Below are 13,019 nucleotides of genomic sequence, written 5' to 3'. Positions count from 1 at the left end.
GACACAAAATATACAAGACACAAAGGCAAACAGCAAAAGCAACCAGAGCACAAAAGACACAAAACACAAAGACAAACAAAAAACAACAAACAACTCAAATCAGACAAAAAAAAACACACTCAAAGAGACTCAAAACTACAAAAACACACAAAACAACTGCAGAGAGACAAAAAGCAAGACAAAAAATGCTAAAGAGACACAAAATGACTACAAAGACACGAAGCAACCACAAACAGACACAAAACAACTGCAGAGAGACAAAAAGCAAGACAAAAATGGCTACCAACAGACACAAAATGACTACAAACAGACACAAAACAACTGCAGAGACAAAGAGATACAAGTAAGTGCAACCAAAAGAATAAAAACACGACAAGACAAAATGAAAAAGGGTATACGTTCACAAAAACGGCGGGGTGGGTGTGGGGTGGCTTTTCACATGCCAGTGCCCGGGGCCCCTCCTGTTTTACGATCCGCCCCTGTGCATATGCTACAGTGCGGGCTTTTACTTTGAAGGGCGTGCACCGATATGACCGAGACACGTCGCTGGAGGCGAAAGGACATCAACCGCGGCTCCTTGTCGAAGACTCACTAACGACACCACAAATATAACCGACAGGAGTATCACTTAAAAATAGAAAGAGAGACGAAGAAGAAACGAAGATCGGGTTTCAGGAGCTCGTGTTTACATAACTTCCGGTCCGCTGCGGTGAGGAGCTCATCCAGGTAGAGAAGCTACACGGTCTCACGTCACCTGTAATGTTGACTGTTTATGTTACACACCTGTAACGCGTCGTGTTTCAGGTTGTTTTAGTTTCATCTTGACTGCGCGTCTCTTCTTTTACATTTCTCTGCTTCATTTAAATCTCTGTTGAGTTATTATTCAACACTGTAATGACGTTTAAGATGCTACTGACACAAAAGGTTATAAATGAACGAATACGTAATGAATTAATAAAATAATAAACTGTTAATGTGGTGAGTCTGTAACACTACAGGACTCTTGGTTGTGTCTTTTAGCTGATGAGGATTCAGTCAGATCAGTAGTTAAATCTTTTCTCCTAAAAAACCACATAAACTCTTAAAAATCTGCTGCTGGAATAAATCTGATAATAATTCCTTCTGTGTGTGTTTGCTCCACATGTGGTAAACATCCTCCTTCTTCTTCTACTTCTTCTCCAAGTGTCTGTAATGAGACACAGACTCACTATTAAGAGACACAAAATGGCTACAAAGAGACATATGGTGGCTACAAAGATAGAGACGTACCGCAAAGTGACACAAAAATGATACAAAGAGACATATGGTGGCTACAAAGAGACACAAAATGGCTACAAAGTCACAGACATACTACAAAGAGACACAAAATAGCTTCCAAGAGACATATAATGGCTACAAAAAGACACAAAATTACTACAAAGAGACACAAAAATGATACAAAGAGTCATATATTGGCTACAAAAAAAAGGCAAAATGGCTACAAAGTCACAGACATACAACAAAGAGACACAAAATAGTTTCCAAGAGACTTTTAATGGCTACAAAAAGACACAAAATGACTACAAAGAGACATACATTGGCTACAAAGACTCAGATGTACTACAAAGAGACACAAAATGTCTTCTTCTTCGTCTTCTTCTTCTTCTTCCACAGCAGTAATGTTTCTTAGATTTGTGTCAAGGGGCAGTTTGTTTTGTTTGAAGTGACCTTGTATAAGTTACGTAATCAAATCAGAGTTGGTTCAAATGAATGTTTTCATTCACACAGATTCTTCTTCTTCGTCTTCTTCTTCTTCTGTGGTGTCGGAGGAGACATGTTGCGTGGCTGCAGCCTGTGGGCTCTTCTTCCTCCCGTCTACTCTGTGGTCACTGCTGCTGGACTGTGGCTGGTGTAAGTCTGTTCACACAACGCGACACACAAACTACAACATGTGCAACAAAGACATGTGTGTGACTATAACGAGACACAAAGAGACGCCAAACGTCTAAATGGGACATTCTTTGTATTAATTTGTCTTGTGCCTCAGATGAAGTTTTTATTGTCCTGTGACGTGTCCTTGTCTCCTGGTGTGAACAGATACGCTGTAGCTGTCTATCATGAGAACGTCATAACCTTGGGCGCCCCCTACAGGTAGGACTGAGCCAGGCACCGATCATTAGTTCATTAGTTCATCAGCTCTTCACTGGTTCCTCTGATTAAATCCTTGTTTTGTGCGTTTTAGGAAAAGAAATGGAACCCACTACCCTCCCTTCATCAGGTAAACACTGTCCTCACTGTCTTCACTGTCCTCACTGTCCTCGTCCTTTTAGCAGCAAACAGCCACGACGTGGAGCTGGTTTTTATTTCATTACACAGGCGTAAATCCTGTTGTTCTTCTCTCAGTGTTGCAGGAAACTTTCCACCAGCCAGTTGCATCTTCAGCGAGGTCATGACTCTGGCAGCGTTTGGAGGTAAAGACGCCGATTACAGCATTTAGAGATTCAAAATGGACGCTGGGCCACTTCCTGTTTCACTGAAGGGAAAATACGGCAGTTTGTACGCTTTGTTTTTGACTCTTTGCACTTTTATCTTCTTCTACTAAAACAAGTCAGCGTCGTCAAAAAAAGTTCTTCTTCTACTGAATCAATTCGTTGTCTTCAAATAATCATCTTGTGCCGAAACAAATCAGGATCTTCAACAGTGTTTTTTAGGGTTGTCAAAAAGTTCTTCTATTACTAATGAAACATTTCAAGGTCTTTGAAAAAATCATCTTCCACAAAATAATTTACAAAAAAATTCAAGAAAAAATAATCTTCATCTACTGAATCAATTCAGTTTTTTAGGGTTGTCAAAAAGATGAACTGAATTAATTCAGGGTCATCAAAAAAAATCATCTTCCACAAAAACAACAAAAAATATAAAAAAATAAAAATCAGGAAAAATAAATCTTTCTATTCTTCAGGCTATCAAAAATCTTTACAAAAAATTTCAAAAAGAAAAAAATCAAAATATTCTTTCTTCTACTTCTTTTTAGTTTTTCTTTTCTTTCTTTCTTCTTCTTTCACAGTTTCTTTCTAGTCGTTCTTTCTTTCATTATTTAGTTGATCAGAATAATTTCTGTCGGGTTGAGGAAATATTGTGTAAATACATTTTGTGAAAGCTCCATCAATGAGGATAAGTGGTGGTAGAAGATGAGATGAGATGAAGTTTATGACTCAGTCAAGGTGCTGAGCTGCTCTCTGTCTCCTCCAGGGTTCGTCATCGCCGTCCTCCGATACCTTCAGCTGAGGAACAGGAACATTAAACCCTGGCTGAACGTCACCAGCCTGGTGGCCTTCTCTGCCGGCTGCTTCGGGATGACGCTCGTAGGAAACTTCCAGGTGAGAAGACGGATTCGTGGACGGACGCGAGGGCGGATCCAGAGGCGTTAAAGATAAACTCTGTGTTTTTTTTTTTTAGATATTCAACATGAAGATGATTCACAACGTGGGCACTCAGATGACGTTCGGCCTGGGGACGCTGTTCTGCTGGATGCAGTCCTACATCACCCTGAGGGTGAACCTGAACAACGAGGGGAGGAAAGTGGCCGTCGCTCGCTTCCTGTTGTCTGGAGCCATCACGGTCTGCATCATCCTCAAAACCTGTATCCTTCACCTTTGGTTTAATGTTACTGCAAGAGGTCAGATAACAACACACAAGCTTGATCATAAGAGTCCAGGAGCTCTGTTTCCTATTACGTTTTCCATTATTTATTTAGTAGATGTTCTGCATTTTAACCAGGAAGAAATAGAAGCTAACTTTTTGTTTTTTGCTGTAAAAATGCTAAACTAGAGATAAATAAAGGATAAAAAATAAAACAGTAATTATAATAAAGCTACAAACTGATCAGTTTATTAATAATAATGTGTGTGTTTGCAGTTTTGTTGTGAATTCTGGGTAATTTTTAAACTATTTCGCGCCATTTTTGTTGGTAATTTAAATTTACAGATTTTACTTTTGTCTCATACGGAACAATTCACTTAAAAAAAATGTAAGTAATTTATTTATTGATTTCTGGTTAATTATTTCTATTTTTCTGAGTAATATTTCTTTGGTTTGTTTTTCAGAGTAATTTGTTTTTTGTTTTTTTGGGGTAAATTTTGATTTTTATTTTTAAGTAAAATTTTTAAGTGAGTAATTTTTTCCTTTTTTTTGTATTATTATATTTTTGTAACCCACCAACACAACGGAGCCCTAATTAAAAATAATAAATCGTAATATAAAATAATAATTAATAATAAATAAATGAATAAATAAATACCCACATGTAAAAAAAAAATCAGAAAAACAGGAAAAACTGTCTCTAAAAACAAACCAAAGATATGTAAGTAATATATTACTTAGTAAAACAGAAATAATTAGCCTGCAAAACTAACCAAAAAAAAAATTTTTTTTTTCAAGAATGCTTCCGTAGTCTCAAATTTGAACTTGAATTTTTCTGTCAAATACTTCTATTAGTTGTCAAAATATTAATTTACGTGTCTAATTTCAAACCCACTGCTCTTAGTTTTAATAGTTGTGCCTTTCATTGTGTTGCCGTATCCTCCACCCTCCTCGTCCTTAACCGTCGTGGTTCAGACTTCTTCGTCATGTCCCAGCGCACAGAGGGAGCTCAGTGCCAGTGGTCGCTGGTCATGTTCTTCCTCATCTTCCTCAGCACGTTTGGCATCGATTTCCGTCACATCCGCTTACAGATCGTTTGCTCAGACCGTGACGCAGACGCATCTCAAGGTCCCGTCACTCGGTTACAGACCTCGGACCAGCTGTAGCGAGTGTTTCCAACGAGTATTATTTCCTCGTTTTTTACCGACTGCACCTCATTCACATGTCGGCAGTGGCTCTGAGGAAACCGGCTGGATCTTTACATCGTATGTACATGTTTGAAATTATGCATGAAAGTATTTTACAGTGTTGACATGTTGAAGTGAGCAAAACTGGGTTTTTTTTGGCAACTATAGCTTTGGCAAGTGGGCTAGAACATCTCATTTATAGAGGACACAAGTTATTTGTTCTTCTCCAGGAGAAGAACAAAAGGTACAAAGACACTAGAAAAAACGTGCACATAAATCCACAGTAACACAAGTCCAATGTGGATATAATGTGAAAGGCTGCTCAGCAAATGAAGAAGACACTGATCCAAAACAGAGAATAAACAAAAAAAAAACTAGTTTGGAGTTTGAAGCTGCACAAAGAGACAAAGATCCAACTGTGAAGCACGGCGGTGGCAGCATCATGTCGAAAATATATGGCATCATGGAAGGAAGGCATCAATCTCGTTTTGTTCAGTTTGTACTAAGAATCCTAAATAGTTACGTGTTCTTTCTCTTTTTATTTCTCTCCAAATCCACGTGTGCAAGAATTCAGACTCAAATTTGGGGGATTTCAAAAAGAGTCATTTAGCTTTAAGTGGGACGCCAACAATCAGATTATCAGTGTTTACAACTTTTTTTTTTTTTTTTAAATAAACTTTTCTATTGTAAAAATATATTATTTTTGTAAAGTCATTAATGCTGTCATGTATGTATCCACAGCAACCAAACAGTATCAATAAAATGTACGGTGAAAGTATTTGTTTTTGTCTTATTTTATAGTCTTTAAGCATGAACTTTTATAGCAGCCCATTAGCTTAGCTTACTTTATCTTTATTGACAACTTTTTTGCCAATAAATTCAGATTCAGAAAACTTTATTTGTTCCCGGGGGGCAATTAATGGCACACAGACAACATGACGACGACATAACACTCAGTTAAAAGAAGTAACATAGAATAAACCAATTAGAAAATATATTCATAAAGTATAAAATATATATATAACGAGGATTTAATTGTCTTATGTCCTAAAGAAACTGAAACAAATCACCAACTGGACTGAAATACTGTATTCGTTTTAATAAAGTTGTCAATAAAGTTGTTACAGTATTTAAAAAAAAAAATCTTTTTGTTGCAAAAACACTAGTGATGCTCGATACCACCGATTTCCTTTCTAATCTGATACTAACATCGAGGTATCGGCGATACCGATACTTTGTGCAACACACCTTAATGTGTCTGATAAATCTAAAAGAAAAATAAATAAATAAAAATCATAGCTTCACGAAGAATTCAAGTAATTTATTTATTTATTTTAAATAAGTATATTGAGGTATTGGCCTCATTTACTTCATAGCCGAGATAATACAACAAAAGGAAAAAACAAACAGAGACACAATCATACAAAATAATGAGCAAAATAATAAGATCATTAAAATAAATTATTGTTTTATTAGGGAGAACTTCTATAAAAGTGAAAACTTCAATCTCAATTTGTCCTCCTCATCATAAATTCCCTCATATTTTGTGTTGTGTTGCCACAACTCAATAATTTAATTGCTGTGTTCTTGTTAATAATATTATAATAATAATAATAATAATAATAATAATAATAATAATAATAATAATAATCGAATGACTGAAGCATCGAAAGTATCGACATTTTCACGTGAGAATCATTTTTATCACTTAATGATGTGGTATCGGAGTTATCGATGTCTAGGGATCGATCGGCACACCGCTACCAAACACTCTCTACCGCCACCTAGCGAGCAACGGGCTAAAGTGACGGAGCCGCGCGGAACATGTGTGTCTGCTGCATCTCTGTGATTTATTAAGAGTTTAGTTTGTTAACTGGCTGCGAGGTAATGGCACGGATAAGCTAACGAGTGGCTTCTCACGCGCAGTTACACGTTCTCGCTAACGTTTCTGATCTTTTTTTCCTTCGTTTGATCTGCGCTACGGAGGGAGGGAGCGTCAGCTAGCGTCAGCTAACGAAACGAGCTAATAATAATATATATATTTATATATAAAAAATGGCCACTCTTTCTATTCCTGCATGCACCAGCGCGCTGCTGCTGGATATTGAAGGGACCACCACGCCGATCACGTTTGTAAAGGTAAATATTAAAGTAATATGAGATGAAACTGCTTTTATTTTTAAAGTAAGGGTTTATTAGCATGCTAAGATAATTGTGTGCGGCTAACAGCTACCTGTCACACCGGTAGCACGAAGCTAAACCAGGACAAGGAAGAAGAGCTACACCTTTATTTAAAGCTTTTTCTTTGTCTTTTTAATGGTTTTGTTTGAGTTACCTTTTAGTAAATCATTTAAAATGACAAAAACACGTATATAATGTTTAATATAATGCAAAACAGACGTCATGCTGCGTTCATGCCAATCCAAAACAGTCGTAATTAAGACTTTCCTTTCCTGTAAACCGACATTTAATAAACAATTTGTGCTTTTATAGAATATTAAAGTTGTTGAAAAATAAGCAGAGTAACTCGTGTTAGGCCAAAAAACATGTGATGATTAAACGCTTTAATATATTAAGTGATATACTGAGTCATGCCAAACGTATTAAGTGATTATAAGTCGTAAACATGAGGGTGGGTTAAATGTCACATGATGTTTTTCTAAGGAAACTACCTAGAAACGAGGTAATAAATGAAGAATCTTTTCCAGGACATCTTATTTCCATACATCAAGGAGCATCTGGAGGAGTATTTGTCTTCTCACTGGGAGGAAGACGAGTGCAAACAAGACGTTCATCTCCTGAAGAAGCAGGTACTTTCATTTTCAGCATCTTCAATAATAATAATAATAATAATAATAAATGGAGAAGAGGAGATTTTAGCTAATTAATTTGTATAAGTATAAGTGTATAAGTGTATTATTTCTTTCATGCAGGTGTTTTATTTATGTTTAACGCTCTTTGGGACAAAAGTGTCCGTTGACAGATTATTTATTTATTTTTTTCTGCTTTTTGTATTTATTTTTGCAAATTGTGATATTTCAAACTCAAACCCCACAATTCTCTATTTTTACACTGTGTAACTTAAATTATTATCGTCAAAAATACCATAAAATTGCCATATATTAATATTTTTTTTCAACTTTTTTTTTTACATAAATCATTTAATCGACGAAAGTCCTAATCATAAATATTAAATATTTGATTATTGTCTGACTTTTAACCCTTTATAAACCCTTTATATGCCAACAACATGTTCAATAATCTGAATGCAATGTGGAGTTTTCTTGGGAGGATTATTAGAGGCCTGGACGTGTCAATGATTAGTAAACAATTAATTAAGCAACATTTATTTTAATGGATTTTTTTGTTTGTTTTATATATATTTCAAATTTTGTGTGTTTTTTGTTTGTTTGTTTTTTTGATGCCATCACAAACATTGGCATATAACGTGTTCAGATTTTTAAATTAATCAAACATTTGATATTTTTTGAACAAGACTGAAGTTGAGTAAAAGGTTTATGTTAAATATTAACATTTGCTTTTTCTATGGTAGTTTAGAAAAGGACACTTTTGCCCCTTAATGGTAACAACATCATTATTTTTCAAAATATGATAAATAAATGTTGCTACTAATCATTGACACGTCCAAGGCTCCAATAATCCAATAATCCTCCCAAGGAATTATGATTTCTTTTAAGACTTTTAAGAAAAGTCCACATTTCATTCAGATTATTGAACATATTGTTGCCGTATAAAGGGTTGAAAGTCAGACATTAATCAAACATCTGGTATTTATGGTTAGGACTGAAGTTGATTTATGTAAAAAGAAAGAAAGAAAGAAAGAAAGAAAAAGATATGAACATAAGTTATTTTAATGGTATTTTAGAAGAAGAAACTTTTGTCTGTTAATGGATTAACAACATAAGAGGCAGGTGACTATTAAATACATGGATTTAAATGAGTAAATATACTAATATACGACTGAAACTCTTCTCACCCGTCCTGTTTTTTGTTTGTTTGTTTGTTTTGTCTGCAGATCGAGGAGGACATGAGGCAGAACCGGTCGTGTCCCGTCCACGCCGTGGACCAGACGGTCCACACGGACGAGGAGAAGGCCATCAGGGAGGTGGTGGACAACGTGCTGTGGCAGATGGCGGCGGACAGGAAGTCCACGGCGCTCAAACAGCTGCAGGGACACATGTGGAGGGCGGCGTATTCCTCAGGGAGAATCAAAGGCGAGTAAGTACGCTCATCGTTTTCCTCAAGTTCGTCCTTCTCGTCTGAAATACTTCACAACGGTGACTTTAACTCTTTATATCAGACATATATTTACAGATGCAGATAATCCAGGTATAGCTGCAGTCTGAGGGGCTCACATGCTCATTTTTATATTTTTTTATATTTTCTGTTTTGTTTTGTTTTGTTTTTTGTGTCATGTACTTACAAACTTGTCTCTACAAGTTCTTTACTCTATTTTTTCTTTTTTCTATTTTAATATTCTTATATCTAAGTGTTTTTATATTTTATCAGTTTTATTTGTTTATTTGTTTTTTGTTTTTTATCTCTATTTTGAGTGTTTCTAGATTTTATTCTATATTTTTTCTATCCATTTTATTTATATTTTATCAATTTTATATTTTTATTTATTTGTTTTTTCTTTATTTGAAGTTTTTCTAGGTTGCACATTGTATTTCCCTATTTTAATTCTTTCTACTTTAAAGTTCTTATATCTCACTATGTTTTTTTTATATTTTATCAACTTTATATTTTATTTATTTATTTATTTGTCTGATATTGATCTTTTATTATTTTAATCTGTCCTTTTCACGCATTAGTCTCCACGTTCTTTTCCTTGTTTCACTTTTTATAAGTATTTTTTTTCATGTAAAATGTAACGAACTTCAAATGGAATTAATTGATTTTGAAAGGTTCTATATAAATAAAATTTGAATAATTACTTATATATTATATATGTTCATGTCCCTGTGTATTTACATCCATCCTTGCTTTTTATTCTTTATTTTTGAGGCAGACGTGTGATGTTAAATTGAAGCGTGAGCTTCGTCTGATGCTTATATTTATTCTTCACTATGACTTTTCAGAGGTTGTTTTATTTTTGCGCCTCTAAACGAGTTCTTAGCTGAAAGGAAAGAAACGGAGCCTTGATGTCTTGATGATGTTGGACGTTGTCTCCGTTCATTCAGGGTTTATCAGGACGTGGTTCCGTCCATCAGGACGTGGAGAGGACAAGGACTGAAGGTTTACATCTACTCCTCTGGAAGCGTCGAGGCTCAGAAGCTTCTGTTCGGATACTCGGTGGAAGGAGACGTTTTAGAAGTGAGCACACGTGTCTCAGTTTAACCGTCCAAACAGCTCCATGTCTTCAGAGTTCACTTTTAAACGCGGACGTTTTGTGTTTTTTTGTCGTTTGCAGTTATTTGACGGACACTTTGACACAAACATAGGAGCTAAAGTCGACTGTAAAAGCTACGAGCGGATCGCGGAGAGGATCGGATGTCGGCCCGAGGAAGTCACGTTCCTGACGGACGTCACTCGAGGTGAGTGTGATCGATCCGGCGTAACATTATGACCACCGTCCTGAGACTGGACAGGTTGATGTGGTCGTCTTATTGAGACAGTTGTAGTTAATAAAGATGTTTTTAAACATTTTTATTCAGACCAGAATAGACACTTTATTTATACACATGTTGTGTGTGTGTTACTTTGAAGGCAAAGGCGTGTATTACAATTAAGTAGCAAACTACTGAATTCAGATTACACCCGAACACATCATGCAATTCTCATAGAAGCAGCAGAACAAGAAGATTTGTGCAAAAAATAGGAGCCGTGTCGGTTGTTTTTTTGTTTTTTTGTTGACCAGACGTCCCTGATTTTTGGGGACAGTCCCCGTTTGTTTTGGATGACCTGTCCCCCGGCTAAAAATGTCCCCAATTTTAGCTTTTTATGAATAAGAAAAAAATAAATGTTGGGCACAGACTAGAGTTATTACGGTAACTAGTCGCGCTGTTATTGACATCACAGACATAGAAGTTTAAATATGTTTAAATATGAATAAATGTGCCAAAATAAATGAAACTGTAATTGTTCCTGTTTTTTTCTATCTCTGAGCTGTAAACGTCCCCAGATTTCCACATCATTAGTCAGTGTTTACACAGGGCCAATGAAACCTGTTTTACTACTACTGTGAGATTATTCTACAATATTTACTCATCATCACAGTAAAATAGTCCGTCCTCAGTCAATCTCCTGCATTAATTCGTCTCAACCAGTAGAAAATGTTGTGAACATGTGATTATACATGAAAAAAAATAAAAAATGCCGTAATATACCGTCAGAATTTAGAAAAATACTATGATATATTATATATTTTTGACCATACTGCGCTAACATAGCCTATATAAGAACAGGACGACTATGATGACTGCTACATAGTGATGCAACCTTTTGGTTTAGGCTGGTATAAAAAAAAAACATGTCCAAGTAACATCCACATGAATGTTTATCAGCAGAACATTAAATGTTATTTCCTTCCTCCTGTCATGTGGTCATAATGTTGTGGCTGATGGGTGTAGATGTTATTATTCTCTTGTATTCGGCGCCGGCTGATTCCCTCTCGTGTTTCCTGTCGTTTCCAGAGGCTAAAGCAGCAGAAGAGGCCGGGATGAACGTGGTGCTGGTGGTGAGGCCTGGAAACATGGAGCTGACGGACGAGGAACGGTCTCACTACAACCTCATTACCTCCTTTAACCAGCTGCAGCTGGCGGGACGAGCTTAACGCAGAGCAGGATGGAGGCAGAGACAACTCCTCTGGCTTCACTCCACCTCCTCCTTCCTCCTCCTCCACCTCCTCCTCTTCCTCCTCCTCCTTCGTTTTTTTATTTTTATTTTATTTTACAGCTGAAGTTGTAGACCATTCAGCTGGGACTAGCCTCCAGTGGAGCTACTAAATATTAATAATATTAATAATAATAATAATAATAATACTAATAAAAAGCGATCCAGTTGTTTCCGGATGCCTTTCACACGTACGGATCATCACTGTCATCATCGGACCCACCGACCGACCGGGAGCTGGAAAACGAAAGCACGAAGCTGCACACGACGTGAGATTTTTACCTTTTAGACGAGTGTTCGACTGCCACTTTCCGACATGTACGTACGCACGCGTGTGTTTGTTCGTCTCCCACTTCGTAAATGTCCCGTTTTCTCCCTCCTCCACTCGCAGACGTGTGAAGTTAATGTTAAGTGTCATGTTTTAGAAGGTAGAGCAACAATATAAGGTGAACTCAAGATGGGAAGAATTCAACACAACCTGCGTAACTCCAGCCCTTTTTAAGATGATTCCTTCCAGTAAAAACCCTCATTTTTAGCATCAACGTGTTCAGAACGAGCTGATTATTATTGGAGGAGTTAATGGTGAAAACATCAAGTCTCCAAAACGACGTTTAGCTAAAACGTACGTTTCACTTATGAGTGTTAATTAGATGGAAACGCACGGTTTGTCCAGTCAGACGTCTTAATCCACCGCAGGTAAACACTGTCTATTTAAATGTGCCATCACTGTTGTCCGTCTGTATCGTGGGTCTTGGAAAGAAAAAAACAAAAACAAAACAAAAAACAAAAAAATACTAAACATTGCCAAACTGATGATTTTATGTGTGGAACAATTAGTTGGTATCATTTAGAAAAATTCCAATAAATGCCTTGTCTCACACTGACGCCTGTCTCCTCTTTCGCCGCAGACTCGCACACACACTCACACCGATCAGCCATAACATTATGACCTAATATTGTGTGCCTTTCTGAGGGGCGGATGCTGAAATGAGTTCTTGTTGTTCCTTAAACCATTACTGAACCAGGGGAGCATTATCCTGCTTATCAGAGAATACTGTTTTTATTCAGGAGTCAATATAAACTTAAATAATCAATTATAATACTTATACTTACTATAATTATACTTAATACTAAAATAATCAACTTTATTGTCATTGCACACAAGTTACAACGATTTTTTGCTTGGCATCGATCTCTATTAGAAGGTTGAAGTCAGGTGTTTGTGTATATATAAATAGAAAATAAAATGTAAATTAAATGCAAATTAAATATACTTATCTGTATATTATATACTTATCTTTAGTAAATATATATATATAAAAATAATGTGGTGTATTGTTAGTTCTTTATAAATTA

At 36.2% G+C, this 13,019-nt stretch overlaps 2 protein-coding genes across 2 annotated transcripts; both read left to right on the top strand.

Moving 5' to 3' along the window:
• The first annotated feature begins 512 nt into the window (after positions 1 to 512).
• tmem150c (transmembrane protein 150C) lies at positions 513 to 5,586 on the top strand. The gene is made up of 8 exons (XM_047570009.1): positions 513 to 726; positions 1,768 to 1,890; positions 2,077 to 2,130; positions 2,222 to 2,257; positions 2,383 to 2,450; positions 3,232 to 3,359; positions 3,439 to 3,622; positions 4,597 to 5,586. Exons 2-8 carry the CDS (start codon positions 1,814 to 1,816, stop codon positions 4,785 to 4,787), a joined length of 738 nt encoding a protein of 245 aa, XP_047425965.1. The 5' UTR covers positions 513 to 726; positions 1,768 to 1,813; the 3' UTR covers positions 4,788 to 5,586.
• A 1,012-nt stretch (positions 5,587 to 6,598) lies between these two features.
• enoph1 (enolase-phosphatase 1) lies at positions 6,599 to 12,547 on the top strand. Its single transcript, XM_047570711.1, has 6 exons — positions 6,599 to 6,947; positions 7,517 to 7,618; positions 8,845 to 9,047; positions 10,013 to 10,145; positions 10,243 to 10,366; positions 11,465 to 12,547. The coding sequence occupies exons 1-6, from the start codon at positions 6,864 to 6,866 to the stop codon at positions 11,602 to 11,604; spliced, it is 786 nt and encodes a 261-aa protein (XP_047426667.1). The 5' UTR covers positions 6,599 to 6,863; the 3' UTR covers positions 11,605 to 12,547.
• Positions 12,548 to 13,019: the final 472 nt, after the last annotated feature.

Source organism: Mugil cephalus, chromosome 19, assembly GCF_022458985.1.
Source record: "Mugil cephalus isolate CIBA_MC_2020 chromosome 19, CIBA_Mcephalus_1.1, whole genome shotgun sequence".
Taxonomy (NCBI): Eukaryota; Metazoa; Chordata; class Actinopteri; order Mugiliformes; family Mugilidae; genus Mugil; species Mugil cephalus.
Note: the sequence above shows the minus strand (reverse complement) of the source record. Positions and strands in the feature narration are given on the sequence as shown.